We start from the raw sequence: 23,758 nt of genomic DNA on the forward strand, positions 1-23,758 counted from the left end.
AACAAAAATATATTAATAAAAAAGTTCCAAAAAGGGGGGGATTGTCATCTCCTTTGGGGTGCAATGGCTTCCAACTCAAGTTCTCGAGTGTCACCACGCGGTGAGGACGAAAATGGAGGCTTCTTGGGGATCTGCAAGCCTGTAAAATAGAGAGCTTCTTCCCCAAAGAGCCAGAGACTGAGGCCGGAGGTCAAAAAAGAAGGCTCAGGAGGGGCGGGGTCCGGCGGTGGAGGCGGGCAAGAGGGGAGGATCCGACCAAGCGCCAACCTCAGCTCGGCCCCATACCAGGAAGCGCTGGGTGGGGGCAAGAGGAGCCCTGCTGAGCCTGAAGCCAGGTGAGGTTGGGGCGGGGCAGCTGATGCCACCAGAGGTGGGAAGGGGAACCGGATCAGAGTGGAGGGGGCTGGAAATCCTGCAGGAAAACAGCGCAGGAACCCAGAAGGAAAGGAATGTGAGCCAGAGGTGGGGACCGGGTCGACAGAGGAAAGTGAGAAATGGGCGGGGCTCTGGCGCAGGCTCAGTGGGAACAGGCACCGGGTGAGGCGCGGGCGCATGCGCGTAGTAGTAGGGGTGTCCTTGCGAGGCCAGGCGGTGGCTTGGAGATCCAGGTGGGAGGTCAATGTGGGCTCGATTTTAGGGTGTCCATGGGACCCAAGCCCTTACGATTTGGGCACAGAGCAATCCTGGCACCCAGTTGCAAGGTGTTAAAGTCCTCTCCACTCCCGGGCTCTGCCCCAGGATGGTGGCGCCTTCGCTGAAGCTTCAGGACCTAATCGAAGAGATTCGTGGGGCCAAAACCCAGGCCCAGGAGCGGGAGGTGATCCAGAAAGAGTGCGCTCACATTCGGGCCTCCTTCCGCGATGGGGATCCCCTGCAGAGGCATCGCCAGCTGGCCAAGTTGCTCTACGTCCACATGTTGGGCTACCCCGCCCACTTTGGACAGGTACTGGCCTGGGCTGTCTCCAAGACTGGAGGACAGTGTTGTCCCACTGGCTTTCCGTTGCGTATTTGTACCCCAATTGTGTTCATTCTCCAGTTCTTTTTTAGACAGGAGTCTCTCTGTAGCCCAGGCTGGCCCAGAATTCAAGAAATCCCCGCCTCAGTAACCCGGGTGCTGGGATTTGCAGGCATATATCACCCCACCTGACTATAAATTCTCATTTTCTGAACTCTAAACCGCTGAAAACTCCCTTGCCTCACTATCCTATCGGTGGTTTCTTGTCCAACCTTATTCTTAGCACTTCCTCATGACCCAGCCTTCACTCCTACACAAGTCTCCACCTAAGCCTCTCCTCTGGTTAAAGGAAGGGTGATGAAATAGGATGTCCCACAAATTAATCTGGTGTTAGGGAGGAGGATAAAACGGGAAGTCAGTGCCTGCGGTTTCACACTGCCCTTCCTGGTCCGCCCCCTTCTATAGATGGAGTGCCTGAAACTGATCGCCTCCCCCAGATTCACAGACAAGAGGGTGGGCTACCTGGGGGCCATGCTTCTATTGGATGAGAGGCACGATGCCCATCTGCTCATTACCAACAGCATCAAGAAGTGAGAGGGTTCTGGGGCACTTGAAATCAGCATTGGGAGAGTGGGAAACTGCAAAATCCCAGAGGGCTGCCTGCTGTAGGTACTGGGAAGAACTGGTTTCTCAGACTTAGCTGACCATCCTTCCAACCCTACAGTGACCTGAGTCAGGGGATTCAGCCAGTTCAAGGCCTTGCCCTTTGCACTCTGAGCACCATGGGCTCTGCTGAAATGTGTCGTGACCTGGCCACAGAAGTGGAAAAGCTGCTCCTGCAGCCTAGCCCCTATGTGCGCAAGAAGGTGAGATGTGAACTCTAGACACTTGCTGCTCCCCTCTGCCATGCAGGGGAAGTGAGGGTCCAGCCTGGTGGTCCTATCTGAGGCCTTTGAACTCTGCAGGCTGTTTTGGCTGCAGTACACATGATCCGGAAGGACCCTGAGCTCTCCAGCATCTTCCTACCACCTTGTGCCAAGCTGCTCCATGAGCGACATCATGGTAAGGCACAGGGCTCTCCACTGTCTTCCCCAAGTCTGGCTTATGGATAGGTGAAGTGAAAAACTAGTCAGGAAAAACTAGCATATCAACAAGGGTAGTGCACACACAGAGACACACGTATACTAGGCTGTCCCATGCCCCAGCCCACAATTCACTTCCCCACCCTGACCCCAGGTATCCTGCTGGGCACCATCACGCTGATCATGGAGCTCTGTGAAAGAAGCCCTGCAGCCCTCAAGCACTTTCGAAAGGTGGGCTGGTGAAGGGGCAGGTCCTGGACTAGGCAAAAATGGGCGGTGGGAGAAAAATCGGAACTGATGGTTGAGAAGAAAGAAGGAATGCCCAGACAAGACTGGCTGTGCTCTTCCTCCAGGTAGTGCCCCAACTGGTACAGATCCTCCGGACTCTGATGACAACAGGATTCTCAACCGAACACAGCGTCTCTGGAGTCAGTGACCCCTTCTTGCAGGTGGGCTGAGCTTTCCCTGCTGTATCCCTGAAACACAGAAGACTTAGAATAAGACCATGGGCCAGTAATCACTTCCCATTTTGGCACAGTCCATGTCTTAGACAAGAGGGTAGCAGGCTCAGGATTCCCCTGGTCACCCTAGGACTGAGGGTAGGGAATTGGTGGGGGGTGGGACACCAAAGGTCAGAATATCCAGTTTGGTAACTATAAAAAGCCTGTCCTGGGTACAAATTCTTGACTTGGATAGGTCTTAACATATGACAGAATGGGTGAAATCCAGTGGGGAGGTGAGGTGCTATGGGGGGATTGTAGATTGGAGAGGAGGCCTAAATTTGACTAAGATTTATTATATGAAATACACAAAAGCACAATAAAAATAGACAGGAAAAAAAGAAATAATAAAACAATATAGTCAATTTAAAAAAAAACCCTGGCTCAAACTTCCCTGGCCCTACATACCTGTGATCTACTCCAGGGCCTAGGGGCCCTTTAGAGCTGAGAGGGAGAGGTGGAAGCCTAGGGACCTAGTCACACCCGTTATAGTGTTGTCCTCAGGTTTGCGCCTCATCCCCTTGACATTATCCTATGAACCCCTCTAGCTTTCAACCTTTAACCCAATCTCAGGTCCAGATACTTCATCTGCTTCGGATCCTGGGACGGAACCATGAAGAAAGCAGCGAGACCATGAATGACTTACTAGCCCAGGTGGGGGGGGGGCGCGGTTCATCCTTTAAGCATGTAGTTCTTGGGGTCCACCAGCCCTGGGCATTCTTCACATGTCCATTCACCACACAGAGGCCATGTAATTGCCTCTCTCTCCCCTCAGCCAATGAATTCCAAGAAGGACACAGTCTGTTGTGCTGTTACCCTAGTTTATAAGCAAGCCCTGACAGAAGGCCTGCTTATAGTAGTAGGGTTCAGGGAATTGTGTTAAAAGTTTGAAGGATGAACAGAGGACATGGTGGTGACCTTCCAGAAATCATAGGGAAAAAACAGCCCTGTGCAGATGGATCTGCTCTCCCATCTACGCAGGTGGCTACCAATACAGACACCAGCCGAAATGCAGGCAATGCAGTCCTATTTGAGACCGTGCTCACCATCATGGACATCCATTCTGCAGCTGGCCTTCGGGTATCATTCCGAGCCCATGTGCTCTCCAGCTGGTAGCCCCACCCACTCCAGTCAGACAGACGGGTCCTGGTCACTGGCTTCTCCCAACCTCTATCACAAAGGAGGTCCCCGCTCCTGAGTGAACAGGTGGCTTCTTCCCTGACTGTCCTCACCTTCTTCTCGTAGGTTCTAGCTGTCAACATTCTTGGCCGTTTCTTGCTCAACAATGACAAGAATATTAGGTAACAGCCCCAGTGTCTGGCCAGGTTGTACCACTGCATACCTGGCCCTCTGCATTCCTCCCTCCTGATCTACCTGTTACCACTACATCTTGGGTAGCACAGGGTATCATGGCCACGTGTGATAAGGCCTTTTTCCCATCCGGACCAGGTACGTGGCCCTGACATCATTGCTGCGGCTGGTGCAGTCTGATCACAGTGCTGTGCAGCGTCATCGCTCCACTGTGGTAGAATGTCTACGGGAAACTGATGCCTCCCTTAGCAGGTGAGCAAAGGTAGAGGGGACCAGGGGACAGGGCAGAAGACACAGTGCCAGGTAGCCAAGGCCCAAACCATTCAGAGCAGTGGGAGTAAGAACTAAAGGGAGAGGTGCCTGGGGATAGAGAAGCACAGAACAGTGTAACCTGGGAAACCTGCATGGACACCTGTCTCTTGCCAGGCGGGCCTTGGAGCTGAGCCTGGCCCTGGTGAATAGCTCCAATGTGAGAGCGATGACACAGGAACTGCAGGCCTTTCTGGAGTCTTGCCCCCCTGATCTGCGGGCAGATTGTGCCTCAGGCATCCTGTTGGCTGCAGAGAGGTGAGGTGACAGGTACTTAGGAGTCAGAGGGTGCAGTCTAGGAAAGGATAGTGCCAGGACTGATAAACCATGTCCTCTAGGTTTGCTCCAACCAAGCGGTGGCACATAGACACCATCCTGCACGTGCTGACCACGGTGAGATGGGGTCATGAGATAGCCGGGCAGCAGTGGGCAGAGCTCACCACTCTGACTTTGCCACATCCACTCCCTTTCAGGCAGGCACCCATGTGCGAGATGATGCAGTAGCCAACCTGACCCAGCTGATTGGAGGGACCCAGGAGCTACATCCCTATTCTGTGCGCCGCCTCTACAGTGCCTTAGCAGAGGACATCTCCCAGGTGTCACTCCTCCTTCCCCAGCTCCAGCTAACCAGCCTCCCCCAGCCTTTCCCAGGCCTCCTGTCAACACTGGATTTTGAATGGTTTCCCCCCCAGGCACAGCTGTTCAGGAGATGGTCAAGGACAGAACCCACCTTTTAGTTAGGCTCCTGTCCTGGCTCTGGTCCCTAATGACTGCTACCCCAGATGAATAACTTAAGTTCTTTAGACTCCATGTACTCAGCTTTCTACACTGCCTGCCGCCAGGCTGTCTTCAGGATCAAATGGCATAAATTAAAGCTTGGCGCATGTATTCACTTTTATTATTACCTAGAGTGCTTAGTGAATTAACAGGTGCCAGCCAATATCCATAGTCCCCTTTTTCATCTTAAGTAGGGTGGGCAGAAATCTTAGGAGAGGGACTCTCAGGGCTCCAGCATGTGATTAGGCCATGTAGTTTTGGTGCTTACCCACCAGAGGGCAGTAGGAGCCCAGATGCTGAGACAGAGCCTGTTAAACTTCTCAGCCCTGGCAGCTCCACCATCTTTGTACAGGGATAAAGGAATTGTTGTGGGGACTGGGAGAGAGGAGCCCCCCTCCCCCATACACACACACACACACACCGACTAGCCTAACAGCATCTCTTCCCCCATACAGCAACCACTTGTCCAGGTGGCAGCCTGGTGCATCGGGGAGTATGGGGACCTCCTGCTGGAAGGGAACTGTGAGGAAACGGAGCCTTCGCAGGTGAGACCTGCATAAGAGAGGGGCCCGCTAGGGAAGACTCATCAGGAGAGGCAGGGACTGGACTTGTGCTCACTACTTGTTCACACCTGCAGGTGGAAGAAGAGGAAGTGTTAGCACTACTAGAAAAGGTTCTGCAGTCCCATATGTCCCTGCCAACCACCCGAGGCTATGCCCTCACAGCTCTCATGAAGTTCAGCACCCGGCTCCGGGGAGACAACAAGTAAGAAGGGGTCCCAGCCCCCTCACTCGCCCATGGTCTCCGAGCTCTGCAAGCACACACATCCCTCTTCCCCAGTCCTTAGGATGTTGCTTTTGAGCCACGTATCTAGGTGTCTCTTTGCTCTATGGGGCTTCTCCCTTCCGTCACATCCTGGAGTTGAAGAGCAAGGTGAGCTGCCATTGCCTCTCACATGCCACATTGTGGCCCAGTCGTATCCGCCAGGTGGTGTCCATCTATGGGAGCTGTGTGGATGTGGAGCTGCAGCAGCGGGCTGTGGAGTATAACACACTCTTCCGGAAGTATGACCACATGAGGTATGTCCAGAAATCTGCAGGGTAGAACTCCAAACTCTACCGTCTCCCAGATGCTCCCTTCTAGGTGTGAGGGGCTGAGCCTCTCCTATCCACAGCTGATAGAGGTTAAGCTGGCCCCAACCCTCCTTAGTCATCTGAAAACCAGCAACAGTGCTCCATCTTAGAAAACCAGAAGACCACTGACAACCCCATGTGTTCTTAGTCTTTTTTCCCAAATATCTCTGCGAAGGCCACACAGAGGAACCCTTGCATTCCATCCACTCAGGGCTGCCATCCTTGAAAAGATGCCACTCGTGGAGCGAGGTGGCCCTCAGGTTGATGAAGAGGCAAAGGATAACAAATCAGCATCCCAGCTCTTGGGAACAGCAGCCCCTGTCCCCACAGAGCCCCAGGTGAGGGAATCGAAGACATGAATAAAGAGGATTTGCACAGGCTTCCTTGACCTGCCATAACCCTCCTGCCCTCTCCCCCAGGCCACTAAACTCTTGGATCTGCTGGATCTCCTAGATGGCACTTCTGAAGATACTCAGCACCCTCCTCCCCTGGCTCCTTCCCCAGGGGGTGCCTTAGTACACCTCCTTGACCTTCCCTGTGCGCCTCCACCCCCAGGTAAGCCTCAGCAAACAGGAGATGTCTTAGAGAAGGGGGGTGGAAATGTGTCATTTCTCTTTCTGAGCCACAGATGAAGACTCCCATCTCAGTAGGTAAAAGTTTCATTCAGTGCAAGTTCCGACTTGGCACTCTTAATGTCTTCCCTGGTCCTGTTATTTCTTACCTGGTCTAGAGAGCCCTGCTTCCTCTCCAGCTGGTTTCATATAGGTTTCCCAGTGCCCCCTCCACAGGTGCCTTCAACTCCCCAAATTCTCCCACCTCAAACACTTGACATTTCATGTTCTTTTTATGTGGAATGTTCTTTACCCAGCACACCAAATGACTGGCTTGTTCTCACTCTTCAGGCTCCAGCTGAAATGTCAGCCGCCCCAACCTCTCCTGTTAACTGAGTTCTCCCAGTCACTCTGGCTTAATGTATTTCACTTACAACACCACGATGGTGATTATCTTGAGTGTTTTGTTATTTTCTCCCCACACTAGATGGTGAGCTCCAACCTTAGCTTGTCTATTTTGTCACCAGATCTGGGGCATTGCAGAGCCAAGATGAGCTCACTCTATTGTTATTGAGTGAATGGATGTGCTATCTTGAGTCTGTACACTGAGCCGCCTCTCTCCCTTCTCTAGCTCCCATCCCCAGTCTTCAAGTGTTTGAGCGTGAAGGAGTTCAGATGAATCTGTCTTTCATTCGGCCTCCTGAAACCCCAGCTCTGCTCCTAGTCACTGTCACCATCACCAACTCCTCAAAGGATGATGTCACCCACTTCATCTGCCAGGCAGCTGTGCCCAAGGTTTGTAAAGAACAGAGTTCAGCCAGGTGTGGTGGCTCATGCCTATAATTCCAGCACTTGGGTGGCTGAGGCAGGGGAATCACTGAGACCAGCCTGGGCTACATAGTAAGTTTAAGGCCAACTTGAACTACATTCATTGTCTTAAAAAAAAAAAAAAAAAAAAAACAGGAACCCAGGAAAAAAAGGCCACAAAGAAATAAGTAGGGGGGGGGGTTTTAAAAAAGCACTCCAGGAAAAAAAGGCCACAAAGTAATAAGTAGTGGGGGTGGTTATTGAGATGGAAAAGGGGTGATGTACAGAGACAGTTGCTGGGGAGTTATGCAAAAAAAACTGGGAGCCACTGGGTGTAGAAGGGTTGCCTGAGCCCAACAGGTGGCTTTACTGTGTTCTGTCCAAACCTCCTGTGCTCAGAGCTTCCAGCTACAGCTACAGGCCCCCAGTGGGGACACGGTTCCAGCCCAGGGCGGCTTTCCCATCACCCAGCTCTTCAAAATCCTCAACCCTAGCAAGGTGAGTTGTAAAACCCCCTGGATAAGAAGGATGGGAGAAACCAGGGACCTAACCCTGGTCTTCAACTTCCTATTTCTAGGCACCTTTACGGCTAAAGCTGCGCCTCACCTACAACCACTTTGGCCAGGCCGTGCAGGAGATCTTTGAGGTGAATAACTTGCCTATGGAGACATGGCAGTAACTTACCAGGGGTGTCTGGCCCAGGTGTTTGCAGGTTCTTGGTGTCTTATTCAGAGAATGGAAATAAAGTCATAAAGGCACACAGATTACAAAGTAGCCAGGCAACTTTATTCAAAAGCAAAGTGACGGTACAAATCAGAAATACGCTGCAAGGGTTCACACTAGAGGGAATGCGCTTAAGGGTTCACACTAGAGGGACCACGCTCAAGGGTTCACACTAGAGGGAATGCGCTCAAGGGTTCACACTAGAGGGACCACGCTCAAGGGTTCACACTGGAGGGACCACGCTCAAGGGTTCACACTAGAGGGACCACGCTCAAGGGTTCACACTGGAGGGACCACGCTCAAGGGTTCACACTGGAGGGAATGCGCTCAAGGGTTCACACTAGAGGGACCACGCTCAAGGGTTCATACTAGAGGGAATGCGCTCAAGGGTTCACACTAGAGGGAATGCACTCAAGGGCCCAGACTGCTGCCTGGGTCTTCTTCAACAGGGTTCAGGGAAGGAGGAGTTCGTTGCTAAGGGGTATCATTTGGGTGGTTCTCCATTTTGATTGACAGGCTTGGATTATGTAAGCCTTTCCTCATTGTGCATGTATAGCCCTTCCCATGCGGCATCTGCACATTCAATTATACATAGGCAAAAATGGTAAAACTGCACTCAGAGGACATACTTTACCTTATTGTACATGCACCCAAAACCAATCCTGGCCAGATCAGCCATACTCAGATATGTTCTGAAATATGTTTGAATATAAACTGTCCACAAAAGGGGAGTTCTTGTGGTTGCTAGGAGGAAGAGAGATTGATTCCATTGTTCGAGTGGGATGTATTTGCAACTTGATGCAGGTGGAGGGGGTCTTAGGTTGCTAGATGCATTATTAGAAGTGTGTGTGTGTGTGTGTGTGTGTGTGGTACGTGAAGGTGAGGATCATAGATTGCCAAGTGTATTGTTAGAAGAAGGTAGGTACAGAGCCCAAACCAAGTGGAGTCCCAGGTTGTTAAGCTATTCCCTATGCTTGCCTTCTTCATTCATAACTGTTTCCACTCACCGGAAATCCTTCACCCCACAAACTGGGAACAGACCCCAAAGGGCTACCAGCAGGTGGCACTCTGGTCCTACATTTGTCACTGCAAACAGAAGGACCTGCCTCCTCTACAAATAAAGCCTGAGGCTGGGCAGAAAGCCCATTTTGGCATAGTTGAGAAAGAAAAGGTATGAATAACAAGGGTAGAGCCTTGTCAAACAGGAAGAACTCTTCCCTGGAACCTTAGGGACCTGTCTCAACAATAAGGGTTTTCTCTTTACCCCTTTCTGTACTGGGGAGCAAATTTACCTCTAAACGGACACACAGGGTACTCTACCCTCTAGGCACAGTGGCAAAACCAGAGCAGAATTTCTGGGTTTCTAACAGGAATTCCCAACTATTTCCCCATCTTGTTGCTATTCCCTACACCCCAAGGCAGGGAAATCCCTGCTGCCTCCCCTCGTCTCTAACTCAGCTGTAAGGCGGTTTCAAAGCCGCTGGCAGAATCAATGGCATCGACCAAGGGAGGGGGGGGCGGCAAGGGATTTTCCTGTGCTTAACTACTGATCACGGCTAAGTGGAAATCCTATAAACACGAGCGGAAATCAATGGAGGCTGCTTAGCGGCCAGGGGAGAGGGGCGGCCCACAGATTGCATCTGACGGATGAGGGAGAAGAGGCAGCCCGGAGGGCTCAGGGAAGGGTAGCTGAGGATAGAGTGAAAGAATGGGAAGAGCTGGAGAGAGAAGACACTTGGAAGGGAAGGGCACAGTGAGTCCAGGTGTGGACGGCAACATCAGACCTAGAGTTCTTGTCCCTTCCAGGAAGTGAACCTTGCTAGCACAAACTGCTATCAGGATGTTGATTCCCCCGTGGGCTCTCTGGAGCTGTTTGCTTCTAGCAGGCGCTGATAGTCCTGAGGCCTGAAGCGCTGTAGGTACACCTGGACCTTGGCAGGTGCCTTCTCCTGTGCCGGCACCCCTGCAGGCAAGAGGACAATGAGGAAGAAGCAGACCCCCCTGCCATGCTCCCTTTCCTTTGCTCCCTGCCACCCAGCGAGGACCCCAAAGTTTTCAAAGCAGCACTAAGACTTGGAGTGCTGTCCAAGCAGCTTCTCTAACTCACCCGCTCCCTCGCTGGACTGTGGCAGTAAGACCCCAAAGGTCCACTCGGGTGGTGTGGCCAGAAAGCCTCTCTAACAAGGAGAAATGGTGAAGAGGCATACTGTGTCATGTAGACAGGAGAATCCACTCATCTCAGTTATTACTCATGTCCCAATCAAGATGCAAGCCCACCTAGGTAAGCCAAAACTCATGAGCTTGGTGATGAAGCACATGGCAATGTGCAAACCAAGTACTACAGAAAGCAAAGGAAAGCAGAAGCTACACCTGTGGAGTGGAATTCATGCAGAATCTTGCCTGGAACTGCCTACTGCCACTGTTGCTAGTACCCAACAACATGCATGGAACCCCATATGTGGTTGCTAAGGAGGCTCAGATAGCCTTCAAGGGCTGTCAGGTCCTGTATGTAGGGTGCACAATCCTGTGTGTGAATGAGCTGTCTGTAAGGGAACTAATCATGGGAACAGAAAAACCTGCTGAAGGGCACCCGTGTCAAATTAATGCAATGTTCTTGTCTTTTACTCAAAGCCAAGAGGACAGCACATTGGACATGGTTACCTACGCCTGTAATCCCAGCACTGGGGTAGATGAGGCAGGTGGATAACAAAAAACTAAAAAATAAAGAGTCAAGGGGATAATGAAGATGTAGAAGTTTAAAGAAGTCTGGGGAAAGGATCAAAGCAGAGAATTGACACATGGAACTAAGACTTAAACAAGACAATGACTAGGAAGATTAGATACGCAAAAGAATTAAATCCAAATTAGCTACTATGAAAGCAGAAACAGCCAGGCATGGTGGTGCATGCCTTTAATCCCAGCACTTGGGAGGCAGAGGCAGGTGGATCTCTGTTCAAGGCCAGCCTGGTCTACATAGTGAGTTCCAGGTCAGCTGGGGCTACAGGGAGAACCTGTCTCAAAAAAGAAGAAATGACCTGGTAGAAGTGTAAAGAAAATTGGGTCCTCTAGAAAATTATTTGTAAGAAAATCATGTTGCAGAAATAATCCTGATACTCTCCACAGCTATGTGGTCCAATGGGTGCCTCCAATAAAGTAAAATGGGAAACGGGGGAAAAACACAGAAGGGCCTGTCTCCCTCACCAAGCTTGCTGCTGAAGCTGACGATCTTCTCTAGGGCAGCTGGCACAGCAGCTTTCTCATGCACCAAAACCTCTACCTCACCAACGGCGTAGCCAAAGTCTGTTGTATCCAGGTCCACTCTAAGCAGCGGCTCCTGTTCCTCAGCTCCGGAGAACACCAGTTTCCAGGAACTGCGTTTAGTCACAAAACTAGCTACTTCCAGCAGCTTCAGTGGAGCCAATACAGCGACCACACTTGCAGCCTCCAGCCCCTCTGCCCCTAGCAGCTCAAAGAGCTGGGCCACAATTGCAGATTCCGAAGTCAGTTCCGTGTACTCATTGTGGGGACCTGAGACACGGGCTGGTCCTGGGCATTTGAGCTCCCACCCACTACCTTCTCGTAGTCGCAGCCAGTGGTCAGATCGTATAAGGCTTAGCTCAGAAGTATCATAGTAAGTGTCTCGAAAGGTGACCTGATGCTCCAGAATGCCCCCCAGTTCCTGCAGTCTTTCCTCGGTGCCAGGCCCTGGAACAAACTTGCGCTCAACTTCAATCAAGCCCTTGGCCATGTTGACCTGTAAGAAACATTTACAATGAGGATTCACTGAGCGCTCATGGGTGCGAAAGGTCAGCAGAGACCCCCCCCCCCCCCCCCCCCCGGGGGACCACATACAGTTTCAGACCTCTGCTTCAGGGACACAAGGCTCTACCTGTGAGGTTTTAGGGTGCCAGGTCTCCAGTTAAATCCTACTACTAATGATGTCGTCAACCCAAAGGACTCCCTAGAATGCAGGACGTTTTGCTGGTAACCTTGCAACAGCCGCTCTGTATCCTGTCGCCCCAGGAGGGCAGTGCTTCCCCGCCCAGGACAGCAGGTAGAACCTCAGCTCTCACCTGGAAGCCTGAAGGTCTCGCCTCGCGGGACCCGGAAATGGGGGAAGGGCACCCACGCCACACCCGCGAGGAATGCCGGGAGTAGTCCCTGGCTCCGGACCTCAGACTGGCTCGCGGCGCGCTTAGCGCGTCCCAGCACCAGCAGCCATATTAGGCCGGTGTGGCGGTGCTCAGGTCAGGCTGAACTCCAAGACGCTATTACATTACGCACGGCCGCAGCCCCGGAGGTGGGTAGACTAGCCAGAACGCCCTCTTTCGCTCTGCTCGTACCTCCAGGAGCCCGGGTGTAGTCCGGTATCTCCAGCGTGAGCCTGGCACCCTGGGTCCTGATGCATGATGGGAGACGTAGTTCTACGGGGCCAGCTCGCCCGCCCACATGTCACTATGGTGATCGGAAACATGCAATTAGTGTCAGCCACCGAGACTCTACCTAAAGCTGAACTGGGTATAGCAGGGCGGTGGGGAGAATGGGATGCGAGGAGCTTAGACTTCATTCTTCACCCCTTCCCAGTGTAGGCAGGCAGTGGTGGGTCTGGAGAAACCCAAGCCACTTGGACACTGCCATTTATGACTGGCCACTAAAAGCAGGCCAGTAGTAGTGGTCTGGGGAGCGAGTGGAGTAATTATACCTACCAGGAGTGTTTTTGTGGTTATTATGGGGTTTTGATACAGGGATCTCATGTAACTCAAACAATCCCGGAATTCTTGGACCCCTGCTTCCACCTCTTGAGTGCTGCGATTACAGGTGTGAGCCACCATAGCCTGCCACTACGCTGGAGTTTTACTGGGGATCTAATAAATTCTGGTTTAGGATAAAGGTGGCTGGGAAACTCTGCCAAAGAAGGAAGTGATATTTTGAATATGAACTAAGGATGTAGTGGGATTTCAACTGCTGGAGACCCAGGTGGAAATGAAACTACATAAGCAAAGGCCCAGAAACTATAGCACTTAACCAATATCTAAGTAAAAGATGGAGCCAGAAGTACAGTTGAGTGGCAACTTGGAAAAAGCCATGACTGAGTGCACCAGACTAAGAAATTGTCAGGGGCCTTTAATCCCAGGACTAGGGAGGCAGATGCAGGCTTGGAAGCCAGCCTGGTCTACATATCAAGTTCCACGCCAGCTGGGGCTACAGGGAGAGTATCTTTAAAAAAAAAAAAAGGAAAAGAAATAATAGAGTTGTCAGTTTCCAGTAGTCCCTGAGCTGGTTTTGTCCGGAGTGAGAGAGTGAAATCTTCAACTTTCATTTAAAATGTAGGAAGATAAGCATAGTGGTGCATGTCATCTGTAACCCCAGCAACTTGGGAAGCTGAAGCAGGAGGATCACTTTGTGTCTGAGGCAAGCCTGGGCTATCAAATGATTTCCATGCCATCATCCTGGACTGAGTGAGACCCTGTCTGCCAAAACAAACCAAAAAGGAAACAAACCAAATAAATACAGAAAGACCTAAGAATTGCCTTCTGTCTGCTTTGGGAAACCAAACAGAGAAGACTCTCTCTCTCTCTCTCTCTCTCTCTCTCTCTCTCTCTCTCTCTCTCAGAATTCTAAGTCAGTATCCTCTGAATGAGGATACTGTCAACTCTTAGACTTGTTTCTGTGATAAGTGACAAGTGCCAGGTTCCCTGCACCTACAAGCCTCTCCCAGTGTGATTCTAGTAACACCCAACGAGTGGGGAAGGAGTATGGGAAGTTTACTGGTTTGCAGGCATGGCATCTTGAACTGGAGATGTCATTAAAGAACTCCTGCTTCTGCCACATTGGATTGAACCTTACAGGCTACTCCACCATCTCCCCAAGTCTGCTTTTTCTTTGAATGTGGTCTAACAAATAGTAGAAACTCAAAGTATTGGTGTCCTTCCCATCCCTATAAACTTCAGTTTTGTTTAAGCAAATGTGCTTTGCAACTAGCATGAGCTCTGGAGCCACACCACTGAGGTTTGAATCCTGGTGCCATCATTTATTGGTCGTGAAACTGAGCAGCTAAACTCAGTCTTGCTTTCCTCTACCATTAAATGAACTCCTGTACACTCAATAAATCTTAGAATCTTAAAAAGTAGAATATAAAGCACTTGCAAGATGACAAGTTGAAAAGGTGAAGGAACTAGAATCTCCCAAGCTCCCAACCCAATTCTGGGGACTATACAACTGAGTGGAGAAGACGGTAGTTCTGGGAGACTTCAGAGAAATTGCTTGCTGTGAAAGAGAAGGTTCTAGTACTCAATCAAAGGAAGGGGAAAATAAGAAGGGAGTGAAAAATAGTGATGGACCTCTGGGCAGCTTATAGAAACCAGAGCTTTTTCTTGAGGTGATTTAAAACAAAACACAGGTATGGCTTCTGTAAGAAGAATGAAGAGAAGGGCACAGGAGTTTAAAGAGACCTGCTCTTTCTGCAGACACAGGGTAGACCTAGCTCCTGAGCCTAGGAAGAAGTAGGTTGGCCTGCCCCGCCCCAGGCCCCAGGCCCCTGGCCCCCGCCCAGGTTCCAGCGTGCAGGGAGGCAGGCGGACTCTGCGCTAGCTGGCTGGAGGGCGGGGGCCTGAAAGACTACAGCTCCCGGCATGCGCCGCGGCAGGCGGGTCGCTGCACCTGCTCAGTGGGGCCGCCCCGGGCGCCTGGGTATTGATTATTCCATTGTGTGGGACGCCTCGGCTCCAGCCAGTGAATGAGGCGGAGGAGTGAGGGCAAGGAGGAGGAGGGCGAAGAGGAGGAGGAGGAGACAGGGAGCGAGTGCCCAGGGTGAATCAATGGAAACCCCCTCACGAAGCCGGGAAAACACTTCAGCCGCAGCCAAATAGCATTGATTATTTTCTTCCACTTCCCTCACCGCCGTGAATTTATTTATTTTTCCATCTTCGTCCCCGACGCCCCGGAGCGAGCGCTGAAGGGAGGGAGGAGGAGGGGCAAAAAAGGAATCAACACATCGGAGAAGTCCCTTCCAAGAGCCGCCCCCTCCCCTCCCGGCCTCGCGCTGCTCGGCGGCCGCGGTTCGACTCCCGTCCCTGCTTCCAGCTGAGGTGTAAGTGCATCGATTTCCGATGCTGCTGGGTTGGTTTTTTTTTTTTTTTTTTTTTTTTTTTTTTTTTTCTTGCTAAAGAAACTTTTTATTTAAAAAGCAAAGTTGGAAAAAACTAATCTCTAAAATATATGCCATGTGATGTGTGTATATGTCTGTGTGTGTGTGCATACTCACTCTTCTTCCCTTCCTTGCTCTTCGGAAGCTCGAAACCGAGGGGAGACGAGGCACTCAGAGACTGCCGCTGGAGGGGACGGAGAGGGACGGGAAGGGGCTGGGGGAGGGGACACGGACAGACGGACGGACGGACAGGGAGACCGTGGAGGGAGAAGAGGCGTGCGAGCGGGAGCAGGGAAGAGAGATGCAGGGGTGGACAGACGGAGAGGGGAAAGATGAGGGGCCGGCCGGACAGACCGAGGGTAGCGAGAGCCTAGGCGCACCGCGCCGAGCTGCACGGGGTGCCGGGTTCCTGGAGGGAAGGGGAGGCCGGGTGAGTGCGAGGGCTCCGAGCTGTCACCCTGGTGGGGCCTGGGGCACCGAGGACCCCAGCTGGCTGCGGGATGGGGGAGGATCCGGGGCGGGAGGGCTGATGGATGGGCTAGCGCGCCGGGGTGCCGGGTGGGAGAGAGCATACCCTCAATTTCGTTTTTTGCCTGAAGTAGGCGAGGGACGCCTGGTCCTCGGTGAAGCATGTCTGTCCGGCTTCCCCTGCCACCCGACTCTCCGTCCACTCTTGTATGCACCTCTAATCATGTTTGAGCTCTGGGCCACAGTTCTCGCCGTGCCTGTGGCCCCACTGAGCTCTGGTTTTGCCATTCTTTACTTGTCTTCCCACCTCATCTATATCAGGTTCTGTACGTCACAGTTTTGGCTATCACACTTCCATCAGAGCAACCCTCACTTTGTACCCCTGTCACTGTGTCACGCCTTGCTGCCTGACCTTTCTGCCACCCAGGACTCCATGCCCTGTCTTTCAGGGTCTCTCTGCCTGTGGCCTTTTCAGCTACTTCGGAGTTTGCTCCCCCCATCAGCCATGATTGTGGTAATCTGCCATCAGGGGCCTGAAAAATAGGGGGATGGAGCAGCCGTATCTACCCCTGAAGACTCCAATGCCCTTTCAGCTTGGGCAAGACAGCCTTCTCCACCTTCAGCAGGGAAGCCTTGGAACTTCTGGCATTGTTGATCATCTCTCTAGCCATGTGCCTTTGGGTCTCCAGTGTGTCATCTGCCTTTCCAGAAGCTTTCCACCACAAACCTCCTCCCCACTGACTTAGTTTTTCTCCTCTCCCCGATATTACCATTGTATATATATTTTTTTCATCTCACCAATTCATTTCATCCCATTTTCCTGTCCCTGTATCTGATGAGCTTCTTTGCTTATTCTCCATCTTTGTTTCCTTAATCTTCGCACAACCTTTTTTTTTTGTTTTGTTTTGTTTTGTTTTAAGCCCTTATCCTCTTACCCATCGTTTTAACCCTAGCAGCAGAAGATGTCACAAGCAAAGTCCTGAATGATGTGGGGGTTATGTTTTGTGAAGGCACATAAACAGGCCAAGAAATCAATTTAATGGGCTTGCAGGGGCATATAACCCCTTCATCAATCAGTGCCATTATGTCAGTTAACTGTCAACTTTAATTTTTAAGGGGATGTTCTCTAGGAGTCTAAGCTCCACCCTGCCTGATTATCCCCCATCCTTCAGTTCATTCTAGACATCAGTGGCTTTTTCTTCACTTTTTAGTTCATTTTGCTCCTGGGTTCCTGCTGTTATTAAATTTGATCAGCAACATTCTTTATGAGGCAGGGTTTATTATTGTGAAAGAACCTGTCTTATGCAAGGGGCCAGGTTCATTCCGTCTAAAGAATGGTAAAGGTGGATAAAGGATTTGGAGAGTTTATTGTGGTTTTTAAGCCCATCATTGTTTTTCCAGACCCCAGGAGCTTGAAAGGATAAGAGGAGGTAGATATGGACAGATGATAGAAGATTTCAGAGGCGAACAGAATTATAAAAAGGAAGGGGAGGCCAGGTACAATACACACATAGGATAGAGAAATATATGACTGTGAGAGACATGCAAAGGAAAGGAAGAAAATCTGTTCTGAATGAGGAGTGCGGAAGGGGAGGAACTGAGTGGTGATTAATGAAAAATTGAGAGAATAAGTAATATGAGTTAATAGCTAGACAGAAGGCGAGAAGAGAAATGACAGAGTATTCCTAAAGAAGGGGGATCAACAAAAAAGCAATAGGAAATGAATCCAGTGGCAAAGTGGGGGAAGGGGAGGAGTACGGTACAAACGAGGTAAATGGATGGCAAAGGCAGGAGTGCTGAAGCAGATCAGAGCTGCCCAGAGCCTCAGAGAGGGAAGAGGAGAGTGGCATCAAAGGAAACAAATGCCTCTGGTGTGAGGAAGGCATAGCATGACCAAGGCGAAGAGCACCGCAGGGGGTGGGCAATTTGGAAAGAAGGGCTTGGCAGAATACCACTGGGCCCTAAAAGAGAGATGCTCTTGAGGAAAGAAGATGCAGAGATGAAGAAAGAGGGGAGAACACTGAGCAGCGTTCATTCCATTGGCCTCATCAGTCACTTTGCATTTTATTCCCAAACCAGGAGAACACAGCAAAGAGATGAAAAGGTAGAATTCCCATGTACTTCAACTGACAGGAACTTGAATCTTCCTAGCCACCCCCCCCACCAACCAAGCCTCTGATGTCATAAATTGCTAGGTTACCTCGGCAACCTGACAGGCAAGGTCCCTCCTCCATGATGTCAGAGGCAGCTGGTGTTATCATATTGAGATCCATACAGGACCAACTTGCTCTTTGCCTGAGAGCTGCATCTCCTGTGGGGCTGGGGCCTGGATTGAGTCAAATCTGTAGGACTCCTGGTTCTGGTAGCTTAACTTTGCTTCTCTAGAGCTATTCTTAGCTCAGAACAATTGTCACAAACTACTTCTGTTTGTGAGTGCCTGAGGTTTGCTAGATCCTGACAGAAGTGACCTGAAGAGATAGTAGGCATTGAGGTTGGGATGGTAGGACTGAAATGAGGCAAAGAAGGTAGAGAAATATGGCAGTTATAGACCAGGAAAGGAGACGGGCTTTGTGAGCAGGGGGGAGACCTGTTGAAAATATCAGATGAACCTGGCTTTGGGTTTAGCAAGAGGCCAAAGCTGGAAGTCTAGATCAGAGCAGAAGCAGAATATATACTGATACCTAGAGAGAACAAAAGGGAGGGCTCTGAAATGCCAGCAGGCTCAGTAATATTTGGCTGAAGGGGGGGGGGTTGTCCCTTTAGTCTGACAGACCAAGCTATCGGGTGGGAGATAACCGCAGGGTTAACTGCAGTGGTCTTTAAGCAGGAGCAGAGGCTGCTTCTGTTCAGTTTCTTCTTTTGAGGGAATGGCAATGAAGGTTGGATATTGAGACAGGTCTCACTCTGTAGCCCAGGCTGGCCTGGAACTTGAACTCTTCCTGCCTCAGCCTCCTGAGTTCTGGAATTACAAGTGTAAGCCACTGCACCTGGCTCTCCAATTTCTAGTTGTTTTCTAGCACCTAGCAATATCAGTCACAGACTTAATAAATATCTTTTGAGTAAATATTATTAGAAACTTAAGAGTTGTCCTCCTAATTCTCACCCTATCTCCCAGAGCTAAGTCTATATAAGTGGTCAGGTTGAGAAATCAGAGAAAGGTTGGAAAAGCTGAAGGGCGTGTAGAGAAGCCCTGGGAGGAAAAAGGAGAGACTATGTTAGGGGCACACTTGGAGGAAGCCAAGCTAACTCTCAGGGCTGATCTGGGAAGTCTATATCAAGACATATAAGAAAACATGAATGAACCATCCTAGGAGCCTAAGGAAGATGCGGAGGAAGATAAAGAGGCGGATTCCAGAAAAGTTTGAGGGTTTTTTGAGAGAGAGTAGAATGTGAATTGAAGTAGTATCCTCAACTGATTCCCAATCTTGAAGTGACAGTTGAATCAGCCATACCTATACACACAGGTACACATACACACAGGTACACACACACACACACACACACTCTCTACAAATAAAAGTTCATAAATCAATACCAGACCTATTCTAAACACCTGCCTCACATGTGATTACAAGGAAGTGAACATTGGCCAAGTAAGCCAACGGACAAGAGGCAGGAGTTAACTGTTACCCAAACCTTGTTGTAAACAACCCTGTAGGAGATGACCTCACATCTGCCTACTGTTGAAAGAATCTAGAAGGGAGTCACAGCTCACCCAAACTCTCAGGATGAATCTTCAGAAAGGGGTCTAAATATACAGAAACCTTAGAGGAGCGAGGCATAGCAAACCAGAGCTTATAGCCTATCATGTTCTTGCAATAAAGGCCCTGAATGCACAGAGAAAGCTAGGAAAAAAGACAGGAAGAGAGATAGTGGGGAGAGTCTGCCTATAATGAGAAAGCCATGGCAGCAGGAAAAGGGGCTGCTGGGTGAGGGGCCGAAGGGAGAGGACAGTGGTGGTGGCTGTATGTACTGTCAGCAGCTGCAACAGACTTGAGCAGCTCATATTTTGCAGCAGGTGACAGACTGTCGACACAGCGGTCCTTTACCTCACTGTTAGAAACTCATTTCATTGATTTTTCCATCTTTCTTCTAGGCTCTTCATACTAAGCCTCAGGCATCCCACCACCCTCTTTCCCAGAGCCCCTTGCTTCTCTGAGGAAAGCCTCAGTGAACTAACTGCCTACCTATCCCTCTTCACTCACCCTGGCTGGGGAGCAGGGGTGAAAGATTGGGAGATGACTTCAAGTGGCAGACCTGCTTCTGTTGCTAAGCTGTACCAGTGATATAGGAAGTCCTTCCATCCTTCCTTCCTCCCTCCCTTCCTTCCTTCCAGACAGGGTCTCATGTAGCCCAGGCTGGCCTAGGACTCACCTTGTAGCTGAAGCTAGCCTTGAACTGTTCCTCCTGACTCTACCTCCCAAATCCGAGATATAGGCATGCACCACCATGCCTAGTTTAGTCTCTGTTTCCTACCAAGGCTCCATACCCCTTCAACATTTTTTTTCCTCCAAAAGTCAAATGAATAGGAGTTCTCTTCTGTGTTTGGGCAGGACTGTGAGTTTATGTAAAAGCCAAAGTTCACGGCTTGGAACTCACAGCAAGGCTATCCACCAGAATGATGTATGCATGTGGACTTACACAATTAGGAGAAAGTAACTGCCCAGGGTGTGTGAGAGCCCTCTATAGATGAGGATGTATGCATGAAGTGTCTGTTTCTGTGTAGCACGCCAAAGTGCTGAGTTGATGGGGCAGGATGAGTGTGGGCCATAAAGCTTTACTTCAACCATTCCCCAGTGCAGCCTGTCACAGCTAAGTACCCTCACCCACTTCCTTTAGGATTAGACTTGGGCTAAAGGTCAAGTCAGTTGCCAGTCATCTGGTATCTTGATGGGGGAGGACAAAGAGGTGGAAGAGATGGGGTAAATTCCATTTCCATTCTCAAATTTTTCATTCCTTGTTTTGTTGGTTACTCAAACCCAAGGCCCTCTCCCTCTCATCTTCTGGTGCTGTATCTAAGTCTGGTCTGTCTCCCTTCCATCCCCAGGCCTCCTCCCTCCTCTCTAGCTGTCTCCATCCCATGTTTGGGAAACTGGGCTGCTCAGGCCATGGTGCCTTTCTTTTATCTCTGGCTTCTTCAGTCTGTGTGCTTTGGGAGAAGTAGCACATTGGAGGGTAGGAAGAGAAAAGAGCAGACAAGAGTAAGAACTAGCTTCCGGGCTGTCTGACATGATTGCACATGCATACCTGTAATCTCAGCACTTGGAGGTTGGTAGCAGGAGAATACGGAGTTCAAGGTTCTCCTCAGCTACCTAGAGCTTGAAGCCAGCCTGAGCTGCATGAGACCCTTCCTTTAAAAAAAAAAAAAAAAAAAAAGGAAAAAGTAACTTTTCTCTACGCCTGACAAATGTGGAGAAAAAGACATTAGGAAACAATTTCTTTCTCAATAAGTTTAAAAAACAAAAAACACTTCTACGATGAAGGTTTAGGAGAGACTGGGTCCAAAGGAGAGTGTGATAGAAATGGAGGGAGTGACTCAAGGTGAAGGAGCCCAGAAAGATGACCACAGCTGAAATGAAAAAGGAGGGAGAGTGGTAGGCCACGTGGGCTAAGAAAGAACCCGAGAGGAGCCTGGGAGTCTGAACCCACCCCCCAGCCCAGGAAAATGAGGACCAAGATGAGGTAGTGGGTGGCTGTGTGTGCCGTCAAGCCAAAGAGCCAAGCCTCAGTTCAGCTCTAGACCAGTCCTGAGTTCAAGCCATGCTGGTATTGAACCTTATGGGAGGAACTGAAGTGGCAAATGAACCAATATAATGAAGTCACTGCTTGTTTGTCTTTGCTGGTTTCCCCTTGAGATTTGTCCTTTGGCCAGACAGGGCAGTGTGGGGGATGGGGAAGGACACCAGTGGTAAAGGCTAGGGAAAGCATGCAGAAGATGGAGAGTCGGAAATGCAGAGGGCAGAGGACAGATCGCCATGAGGAGGGTGCTGAGTGAAAGGAACAGAACCCAGGGAGGGAGGTGAGGAGACAAAAGAGACCAGAAAAGGTAAGGGGAAAGGAGAGAGGAGTAGAGAGATGGACTTGGAAAGGAACAATGGAGACCACGATTGGGAAACCTAGAGGGAGGACAAGGAAAAAGGAGGGAGAAGCGGAGGTGAAAGGCAGTAGCCCAAGCTGTGAAAGCTGCAGCTGGTGGGACCTGAAGGCGGGGCCTCATCTCCATCTCTAATGGCTGTGAAATGAGGTTAGCTCCATTAGAGGCGGTGAGAGTGTAACGAGATCACACTCATTAGGGTTGGGCCATCCCAGTAATTACCACCACCCCAGCCGGCCACCAAGTACATGCAGGCACACAGCAACACACCACACAGAGTACCCTGGTACTGAATGGAAAGCCCAGGACCAGCACAAGTGTAACCACAGGGCTTTGGGGGCTCCTTGGCTGGGGTGAGCACCTTCACTAGGCTTCAAAGAGGTGCCCCAATAAGGCTATACCTAGGCAGCCACCCCATGCCCGGTCACACATACCAGGAGCAATAAATGATTCATACCTGCCCCTCTGGCAATAAGGCTTGTGGGTAGAAAATGATCATTTCTTTGTATTGATCACATCCAAAGTACAAGTCCCAAAAAGTTGGTAGGAACAAAACTCCTACCACACTACTTCCCGTGACTTACAACACAGGAAAAAAACCTGAACTGAGGCTTTGAATCACACAGCTGAGGTCATTCACATTCCAAAGACTAGAACTAGAGTCTGATTCCAGGTCTGTCTGACTATAAAGGCTGTGAGTTTTTACCAGGCTCTGTGGTACAAACCTTTAATCTCAGTACTCAGGAGCCAGAGGCAGGCAGATCTCTGGGAGTTCAAGGCCAGCCTGGACTACAAGGTAAGTTCCAAACCATCCAGGGCTTCATTCTGAAATCCTGTTGGGCTCTCTTTCACACACGCACACACACACACACACACACACACACACACACGCACGCGCGCGCGCGCACACACACACACAAGTGAGTTTTGGGTTTTCTTCTGATGCTGAGGATTGTCACACCTACATTCCCAGCCCCAAGCCAGTTTTTTGTTTGTTTGTCTTCTTGAGACAGGGTCTCCCTGTAGCCCCAGCTGGCCTGGAACTCACTTTGTAGACCAGGCTGGCCTTGAACTTACAGAGATCCCCCTGCCTCTGCCTCCCAAGTTCTGGGACCACCATACCAAGCTGCCAAGCCAGTTTTTTAAAGTAACATCAAAATGCTTGATGAAGTTCATTTGCTAATATGGATACACGTACAGACTTTGAACTTTTTAAAATTATTTATTATTGTGTATGTACAGAGATCGGAGAACAACTTTGTAGAGTTGTTTCTCTCCTACCTTTACTTGGGTTCTATGCATCAAACTCAGGCCAGGCTTGCATGACAAGGCCCTTTACCTGCTGAGCCATCTCCCCAGCTGGCTTTGAACTTTAAGAGATATTATTACAAATAAACACACACATCACCATTCAAATAATCCTACTACCTCCACTTCTCTACACAGCCTGCAGCATGAATGACACCTCCTGCAGTTAAACATACCAGTGACCCTACTTACACTAAGAACAAACCAATGGAGGTAGCTGTCTAGCACCTTCAAGCTCTAGGAGGAGCATGGCACATATGCTCAAGGAGACACGCACAAGAACAGAGTAACACTTAAATTCAGAGACTTCATTTAAAACGCATGCCAGCCAAGAGCAGAGGCCCTGTGGTCAGGCTGCCTGAGTTCCAATCTCTTTAAAAAAAAACAAAAACAAAAAACCTTTTTAGTTACATTTGTGTGTGTGTGTGTGTGTGTGTGTGTGTGACAGAGAGAGGGAGAGAGAGAGAGAGAGAGAGAGAGAGAGAGAGAGAGAGAGTATTTGTAAGTGGATGTTAGCGAGCAACCTGCAGGAATTGATTCTCTTCTTAAACTATGTGGGTCCCAGGGATTGAACTCGGGTTTTCAGGCTTGAC

General features: G+C 50.2%; 3 protein-coding genes across 11 annotated transcripts in view; 2 read left to right on the forward strand and 1 right to left on the reverse strand.

Moving 5' to 3' along the window:
• Positions 1-8: 8 nt before the first annotated feature.
• Positions 9-8,190, forward strand: Ap1g2 (adaptor related protein complex 1 subunit gamma 2). Of its 2 annotated transcripts, none has more exons than XM_029566828.1 (22): positions 9-335; positions 739-943; positions 1,421-1,545; positions 1,680-1,821; positions 1,921-2,017; positions 2,192-2,268; positions 2,391-2,486; positions 3,111-3,191; positions 3,519-3,617; positions 3,783-3,838; positions 3,987-4,100; positions 4,275-4,415; positions 4,496-4,550; positions 4,631-4,753; positions 5,390-5,479; positions 5,572-5,699; positions 5,909-6,013; positions 6,243-6,405; positions 6,487-6,622; positions 7,250-7,413; positions 7,825-7,923; positions 8,003-8,190. In XM_029566828.1, exons 2-22 carry the CDS (start codon positions 740-742, stop codon positions 8,102-8,104), a joined length of 2,397 nt encoding a protein of 798 aa, XP_029422688.1. In that variant the 5' UTR covers positions 9-335; position 739; the 3' UTR covers positions 8,105-8,190. The 2 variants fall into 2 exon arrangements, with proteins under 2 accessions (XP_029422688.1, XP_029422689.1); XM_029566829.1 differs by having other exon boundaries at positions 6,279-6,405.
• The window catches only part of Thtpa (thiamine triphosphatase), a 46,814-nt gene continuing 31,245 nt past the window's right edge, over positions 8,190-23,758 (reverse strand). For 2 of the 8 annotated variants that reach the window (XM_008839862.3, XM_008839868.2), the window contains 3 exons: positions 11,350-11,902; positions 10,256-10,325; positions 8,190-10,111 (listed from right to left, as the gene is read on the reverse strand). In XM_008839862.3, the coding sequence (XP_008838084.1) occupies positions 9,751-10,111; positions 10,256-10,325; positions 11,350-11,896 (978 nt within the window). In that variant the 5' untranslated portion in view covers positions 11,897-11,902 and the 3' untranslated portion in view covers positions 8,190-9,750. The other 6 variants (XM_008839863.2, XM_008839859.2, XM_008839866.2 and 3 more) reach the window with 6 other exon arrangements.
• The window catches only part of Zfhx2 (zinc finger homeobox 2), a 31,792-nt gene continuing 22,837 nt past the window's right edge, over positions 14,804-23,758 (forward strand). Inside the window, exon 1 of the mRNA XM_008839858.1 lies at positions 14,804-15,238. The gene's annotated coding sequence lies outside the window, so the exon portion shown is untranslated. The remainder of the gene's footprint in view (positions 15,239-23,758) is intronic.

This window comes from Nannospalax galili, unplaced genomic scaffold, assembly GCF_000622305.1.
Source record: "Nannospalax galili isolate Female #2095 unplaced genomic scaffold, S.galili_v1.0 scaffold1119, whole genome shotgun sequence".
Taxonomy (NCBI): domain Eukaryota; kingdom Metazoa; phylum Chordata; class Mammalia; order Rodentia; family Spalacidae; genus Nannospalax; species Nannospalax galili.